The sequence below is a fragment of the Tachysurus vachellii genome, chromosome 5, assembly GCF_030014155.1.
Source record: "Tachysurus vachellii isolate PV-2020 chromosome 5, HZAU_Pvac_v1, whole genome shotgun sequence".
NCBI lineage: Eukaryota > Metazoa > Chordata > Actinopteri > Siluriformes > Bagridae > Tachysurus > Tachysurus vachellii.
In genome coordinates, this window is record NC_083464.1 from 25429449 (window position 1) to 25437370 (window position 7922).

General features: G+C 36.0%; 1 protein-coding gene across 7 annotated transcripts; it reads right to left on the minus strand.

The window, feature by feature from the left end:
- Positions 1-230: 230 nt before the first annotated feature.
- Positions 231-7916, minus strand: LOC132846177 (uncharacterized). Of its 7 annotated transcripts, XR_009648469.1 has the most exons (6): positions 7350-7916; positions 5622-6875; positions 4075-5482; positions 3649-3735; positions 3127-3177; positions 231-2672 (listed from the first exon to the last, which is right to left on the minus strand). XR_009648469.1 is itself a non-coding variant. In XM_060870780.1 (4 exons), exons 2-4 carry the CDS (start codon positions 6838-6840, stop codon positions 4820-4822), a joined length of 750 nt encoding a protein of 249 aa, XP_060726763.1. In that variant the 5' UTR covers positions 6841-6875; positions 7350-7916; the 3' UTR covers positions 4074-4819. The 7 variants fall into 7 exon arrangements, 1 of the variants encoding a protein (XP_060726763.1); XR_009648470.1 differs by having other exon boundaries at positions 3127-5482; positions 7350-7421; positions 7670-7916; XR_009648471.1 differs by lacking the exon at positions 3649-3735.
- Between the last annotated feature and the right edge of the window lie 6 nt (positions 7917-7922).

Here is a 7922-nt window from a genome sequence, read left to right on the forward strand (position 1 = left end):
TTTTTTATTTTAAACCTTCAGCTGTCTCTAACCAGTAACCAGACACTGAGTGTCTGACACGTTTTTGCTGTATTTCATAAAAACATAAAGGTAGTAAGCTAGTGTTATAAATATTACAAATTAATTATTAAGCTACACACACACACACACACACACACACACACCTGGTGTGGAAATAAATAAAAAAAAGAACCAAAAAAAAAAAAAAAAATCACACTGATCATAAAAAATTAAAAGTTAAAAAAGAAAGTTATATTGTTCATTACATTTTACTTCATAATTGCACTGCATTGTTTTGTTTTCATTGTTGCAAAACTTGTTCTGTAATATAGTTCGTTTGCTATCGTGATCAAAACCATTGATCTGAAGCTCAATCCTGATGCTGTCCTGTAAATATTTTTCTAATCAGCAATAAATATAACAATTTCTGATACAGATACAGATAATGCTGTACTCGCTCATCCCTAATATCCACACTGTAAATGATATACTTTAATCATTATCTCATGTGATATTCATGTGAGGCACTGATGTTTTTTTTTCTTTTTTACAAGATGCATGGTTAAACACACTTCAGATCTTGTCACCTGCAGAAACACAGTAAACATTTACTTTTAATATGTGACTGCAGATTGTTCAACAGAAAGAAAACACAATAAAATCATCCTGGAATTTAATTCTCTCGTCTCTTTACTGTGGAACACTTTACTATGTATCTAAAATCTTTCTCTGTCACACTCACACACACTCACACACAAATTAAGAGAGGAGTAAAGTAATCTACTAAGAGGCAGGGCTTCATGTATATGGGCTTGGGGTCGGGGACATTATATAGTTTCTTCACACACTTTAATGGTAAGATGCTATAGTGCAGATGAAGTGTACACTGCAGAATCTAGTGCCCTATGTAGTTCAGAACAGAGCGAGCATTAATAAAATATCTCAAGTTTAATGACATTTTTTACAGCGTAAAGAAACATGTTTACATCACAATCCAGGAAGTCCTACAAGTGCACTTACACTCACAAGTGTGTGTGTGTGTGTGTGTGTGTGTGTGTGTGTGGTGGGGCAGCATGGAAGGGTTAGAGGAGCAGTGTGTTGATGAACACACTGAACACTGTGTGTGTGTTAGAGAAGCAACGCAGCGGTGAACACACTGAACCCCGTGAGGATCAGTGTGACTTTAGCGATACGTTGCTCATTAGCACTTGTGACTCGGGGCATCACGTCCATGAAGACGACGTATCGCTAGACAACTTGCGTAGTGTGCGTATAGGGCTGATCGGCTCTGAATGGGTCGATAGGGTCGGGTTTAACAGATCACACATACACCATTTTGAACCAATGTTGTGTCAGTCAGCTGTATGGTCTGGTCTTTATCAGCAATCAGGTCTGTGCTGAACTCAGAGTTTACGATGACCCATTAGTTTACTCAGGAGCTCTCGGTTGCACTATTATAAACTGTTGTAGAAAGGACATTATTTACATTTACACTATTTACTGTAGAGTGTCACCCAAATGAGGATGGCCTCCGGCTTGCTCATTAGGGATAGGGATAGATATATAGTATTTTAAATTTTAAGTTAATCTATTTTAAATTAATTTTAAACTTTAATTGTACTGTATATATTCACTTATATTTCTATACTTCTGTAAAGCTGCTTTGAGACAATGGGAAATTGTTAAAAGTGCTATACAAAATAAATTTAATTGAATTGAATATACACCCCTAACCCATAGCTATGAGGACAATCTGGGTTTACAGGACATAACACACACTTAACTTACCTGTAGTTAAGAGGACAATCTGGGTTTAACTGGACATTGCTATGTTTACCCCATGCTTACACATCTAGCTAACCCAGAAAGCAGTACAACATTGGTATGCAAGGCCATAAAACACGCACTTGTCTCCTAGATTCTTAAGAACAGGCCTTTCTTTAATGATACTTTCAACGTATGCAAATTCTTTTGCTTCAAATGTTGAAGAAAACATAGAATTTGAACTAGAGTCAAACTTAATACAACATTAAACCAAATCATCTACAGTGAAGAGATTTAAGGACTCTGCTAGTATGCTGCTGCAAAATGCAAATTATGAAAATGAACCTTTTCGAACAAAGTCAAAAATAAGCAAAAATGTATACTTCAAAGTAGACCAATTGAAGTCTAAATAGATGAATTAACAAAAGGTAAAAGGTAAAATAAAAATGCCTCATCGATGAGACTGAAGTTTATCTGAATAAGATGCATCATTGAATGTGCTTTAAAACTACATCGACACCACAGTACCAGTGGAAATAAAGCCAAATTGCTGAACTGTCTATACAAAAAATAATGTAAATGTAAATGTGTAAAACTACTAAAAGTGTCAACTTGTGAATTCAATGGATCAACAAAAAACAACAAAAGCCATATACATTAATGGATGGTGACACCAATCCGGATCTAAGAATTTTTCTTTTTAAACTGCAAACCTCGGTTCCTCACGAAATCCCTTATATTCTGTACCGTTCTTTCTTTAAGAACAGGATCCTCTGCAGTTTTGCACTGCTCACACTCTGCCTTTGTTGCGAGGCTTCCCTTTAAAATATGTGCTTTGAAATACTTCATGACAGCATTCGCTTCATTTGGGCTCCATGGCCTTTTCACAGTTCTCCTTTATTTGGCCTCTGGACAAAAAAATATGAATAAATAAATTAAAATGTATTTAAAATATAAATAATAATATTATAAATAAACAGATATTATATACATACACAAATAGATACAGATGTATATACACACACACATATACACAGCATTTTTTTTTTTCTTGGAATGAACTTTTAATATGGTCAAATGTTTAAATAATTTGGAGTTCTCCGCTTCATCCATTTTTCTTTTTCCTAAGGTAAAAAGAAACACTTAAAATGTACTCCAGCTCTACATCCAAACTGTTTGAAATATCAGTAGACAGGACCTGAGACTAGTTTTCACCTGTATGCTGAGCAACATGAACAGGACGGCACACACTTACAATACTGTAAACGTAAATAAAAATTTTGTGTGTATATATAAAATATATATACACACACATACATACACACACATACATACTGTATATATATAAAAAATATTGTATACCGTTGGAACTTTCTGCCTCATCCTGGGTCAACTCCATCCTTGTTTTGTTTCCTAAATGTAAAAAAAGTTTATGGTACACAATTGGAACTTCAGAACCCAACTTTAACAAAAATGTTTAAAAACCCATTGCTCACCCTAGCTTTAAATGAAAATATGACAAAGCAATAGAATGGACAGTGAAAAAAGTTGAATCTTGAACAATACATTTTACCAGGTACTATTACGCATAAAAATAACTGAAGAAAATCTTGATTTGCTGAATGAAATAAGACAACTAATGCTGTTCATACTGTACATCTCCACACAATATTTGTAAAACTGAAAAAACAGATCAGTAATCAGTATCGGTAGGTATGAGGCATCCCAATTTAGGCTAATTTAAAAATTTTTTAATAAATCTATATTGAATACAAAGAGACCACTTGCAAGCCTGCATGAAGAATAAAATGGGCCTCCAGTAGCAAGTTCTGTAGTGAATACACTATACCACTGATGCACACGAGATTCAAATTCCTTACATACCCCTTACTACCTGTACAGGATCTGACTCATCATCATCATCATCACCACCACTTATTTCTTCCTCATCTAATTCCAGATCAATTTCATCTACAGAAAAACAAATTTGACAAACACCCCCACACACATGCATTTAGTATACTTACTAAACTTCCATAATTTAACAAAGTAATAAACAAGGTTTTACTCTTCTCCACTCCTAAATTTAATCTATATTTATGTCATAGTACCCCAGTCCTTTTGGTCTTTTTGCATTTTCTCAAGTTTTACAATGTTGCCCTTCTTCTAATTATTTTAATTCATTGTTATTTATGACAGTTATACATCCAAACTTCATTGCTTGAAATGTTGTGTATTCCTGGATTTAAGGTATTTCTGATAAGCACTTATTTTTATCATCATCATCATTATATAAAATCATGCACATACCTTCAATTTCAATTTCATCAAGAGATTTTCATTGGAAACTTGTGAGAGCTCCTTTCTCCATTGCTAAAAGCAGCTTTGAGATTTTTGCAATTTCTATAGTTGCATCTGGCAACCGACAATAGTCTCTATGGTCCCGGATGTCATGGCCCAAAAAGTTGGCTAGCTGATCCAGCTCATTATCCTTAAGATTTAGAATCTGGGACATTGTTGCCACCTGCTTACGCAGCTGGGTAGACCGAAGATATTCAGGGTTTTTTGCACCACACTGACCTGCAAAAAGCCTTATGCAGTCCTGTCCCATAAAGAAGCTGGTGGGTGAGCACTTTGGTCTTGATTATTTCTACTCTACTGAAATGCTTGCACATCTTTTGCTCAAATGGAGAGAGACCGACAGCTACTGTGTGTCCTCATGGAGCTCTGTCTGGTCTCTTTTCTCAAAACATTCAAGCATCATCGCTTCCATGTTTGTTGTAAAGAGATTGACTCAACTACACTATGAGGAAGTCATTTCGAACTACAGATGAAATATCATCATTCTTCATATTTCCCAAGATCTTCCACACCTCAGGAGATATTGCTCTAGAAAACATTGACTCTGCAATATCAGCCAAAACTAAGACTTGTGCTTTACTTGTTGCTTCAGACGCTGAAGACATCTTTGATGGACATGTCCGTGTATGGTGCCACAGCTCCTTGCGAAGAAACAGGCCTTTGCAGTACACACAGTGAACATATGATTTGGCACTCAGTTTAACCTCTGATCTTCCTGGTATCTTTTAACTTTTAGTGGTCCCTTTTTAGTTTCCATAACCTCTTGATTATGTTCATAGTTGCCTCTGTTTCGTAGCTTCTCGAGTAACCTTCTCCTGTGTTTAGGGAGCAAGAATGCAGCAGCGATTTCTCTCTCACTGTCTTTATGCTTTTTGAAGTGACGGGCTATTTTAGACTGAGGTTTCTTGCAGAGAAAACAATAATTTTTTTGGGTAGAAAAAGTTTTTTGGGGGATTTCTTTGAGGCTCGACACATTGTCAATCTCTGGTTGTTTATCAGAAGACTCTGTTGCACTCCTCTGGAGTGTCTCAGTTCTGTGTGTGGCACTATCATGATCATCACCAAGTGCATAGTCGCACATGAGGTCTTGAGCAGAGCTGGAATTAGCACTCACCATGTCTAGCCTAATGGATGAACATTGATTGTGCTGTGGAACACTATTAGCCCTCTTATAAGATGGTGTGGTCTTATGAGTTGGTGGTTTCTGTGTCTTGATAGACGGGCTATTTTCACCATCACTATTATGTTCAGAGTCTGGGACAAAGCCATCAGAAGATTCACTGAGCAAAGATTCGAAGCATGGAGAATACTGTTCATCAGAGCTGGTTTCTTCTAAACTTGAAAATTCAACCTCTGGCTAAAAAAGACATCAGTAATAATTTTGTTATTATTAAAAACCTAAGAAATACTGTACTTTTCTTATAGTTCAACACAGTTTTCATGTAACAAACAAAAATGTTAACAGTTTATAAGTCATACAAAAGAAATTAACATACCATTTTCATATTCTTCAGGAAACAGCTTTTGTGCCATGATCTTGAACATACTGAAAAAAATCTGCTTGTGTTTAGTTTAGAATTAATCAGATCACTGCACAATTTTCTATTAATTGATTATTTTATTTATTTAAAAACAACAAATAAAGAAAAATGGATATGCCTGGAAAATACAGTTTATAATTCAACTGGACAAAAAAAACATTACCAATTTATAGGACAAATCTGTTTTGTTTTCTAAAAGTCAAGAACACAGATACAAAACATGTACATGTATACAACCGTATTTAAGTATTTAAAAAAAATAAAATAAAATAAACAAAAAAAAGTTGGTTTATTATATCAACTTTATAAGTAAACTTCACACAGTGACTTTCTTTCGTGGAAATTTTCTATACAGTCAAAATTTAACAAACATTTCTGTAGTCAATTAGTCAACACAACTAATTCTAGTGCTCAGTGTGATGCACAAGTTCTAATGAATGAATTAATGAATTAACCATCGTTACATGGCTGTTCACAAGCAGGCTAGGGTTAGAGAAAAGCAAGCTACTAAAAAAGACATGGATAGCAACTACGATTTGTATTGCAATCTGTATGTTTTGGTACTATGCTGCAAAATATGAGTATCTTGCATTGGTGCACGTTCTCTAAAGACGTCCCATTAGGATCACGTGTTGGGTCAATAGGCAGAGAGTAGCTGGTTTTAGTGGCTGTTGGAATGCATGAGTGTTTACACTTTGAAATACAATCCAATCGAAGGAGTTTTCCACTACCTCTGGAAGTGGTCGAAAGTGGACAGGCTCAAAGCATTGTAGACCTTGTTTACACCTGTATTTAGCTTTATCCACTGCTGATGAGGCTGACAAAACGCATCTTAATACCAGGTGTAACGAAGCCTAAAAAGCCGCCACAACCAAGCCGGCAGGTTTTCATCAAGTGTGTAAAATATGACGGTCCTCACAGTGTAAACTGTCCTTACATTTCATGTCAGCGTCATGCCCATCCCCCGACACACAAGTTATGTAAGTGAATGAACAGAGAGCGGTATAATTATCTCAAAGTGCGAGTCGTCACAACAACGTCTTTAAAACAGCAGTCCAGGTAAAACAGTCTAGTATGATGCTCAACCCTCCCACATCCAACACTGTCACGGTCAAGAAGGAAAATATGCTGACTTACGTTCTCTTTCTCTGGTGTGGATGTTTGCACACTGCATTTGCGCAATTCCACCGATGTCTCGTCACATAATTCCTTTAAACGTGAGAAAGAGAGGTACAACAGTGAGAATAATATTAGCCAAGTAGTCAACACAACTAATTCTAGTGCTCAGTGTGATGCACAAGTTCTAATGAATGAATTAATGAATTAACCATCGTTACATGGCTGTTCACAAGCAGGCTAGGGTTAGAGAAAAGCAAGCTACTGAAAAGGACATGGATAGCAACTACGATTTGTATTGCAATCTGTATGTTTTGGTACTATGCTGCAAAATATGAGTATCTTGCATTGGTGCACGTTCTCTAAAGACGTCCCATTAGGATCACGTGTTGGGTCAATAGGCAGAGAGTAGCTGGTCTTTAGTGGCTGTTGGAATGCATTCGACTGCATGAGTGTTTACACTTTGAAATACAATCCAATCGAATGCTTGCTTTGGTGCATTGTATGTTTTGGTACTATGCAGCAAAGTATGAGTATCTTGTTTTGGTGAAAAATATGCTGACTTACGTTCTCTTTCTCTGGTGTGGATGTTTTCACTCTGCATTTGCGCAATTCCACCGATGTCCCGTCACATAATTCCTGTAAACGTGAGAAAGAGAGGTACAACAGTGAGGGAATAATGTTAGCCAAGTAGTCAACACAATTCATTTTAGCATTCACAATAATAACCACAGTGTAAATATCTACTGCCATTAACAGCTTTGTAGTGCACACAGCATACATGGAGTTATCTGCTTCACTAAAAACTGAAGAAATAAATTTAATGCATAACACACTACAACATGGTTTATATAAATTAAAAGTTATGTTAGAGCACACATACTCACCCTTGAACGCCATAGCCAAGAAGAATCCCCATAGTTGTAAGTTACCTCCTCACCTGGAAAGATATCCCTAATACTAAAAAGGCACAGGTGTGGTGTTCCATTTACAATTATTGTCTTTACTTTACAGTTTGGATTTTTGTGATCATCATTCACCAGTCGTCCAAGTGTTCCGTCCTCTTTGGAAGCATCAACGCTGAGAGAAAAATTGTGCAGGGAACAAAAGATAAAAACAATATATATTTTATATATAAAA

Excerpts from the sequence above, each read along its gene's own strand:
- LOC132846177 (XM_060870780.1), bottom strand. The coding sequence starts at position 6,840 with ATGCAGTGTGCAAACATCCACACCAGAGAAAGAGAAC. Across the intron at positions 5,672-6,803 it reads CCACACCAGAGAAAGAGAAC|TATGTTCAAGATCATGGCAC; the intron begins GTAAGTCAGCAT and ends GATTTTTTTCAG. Across the intron at positions 5,483-5,621 it reads TCCTGAAGAATATGAAAATG|CCAGAGGTTGAATTTTCAAG; the intron begins GTATGTTAATTT and ends TGTCTTTTTTAG.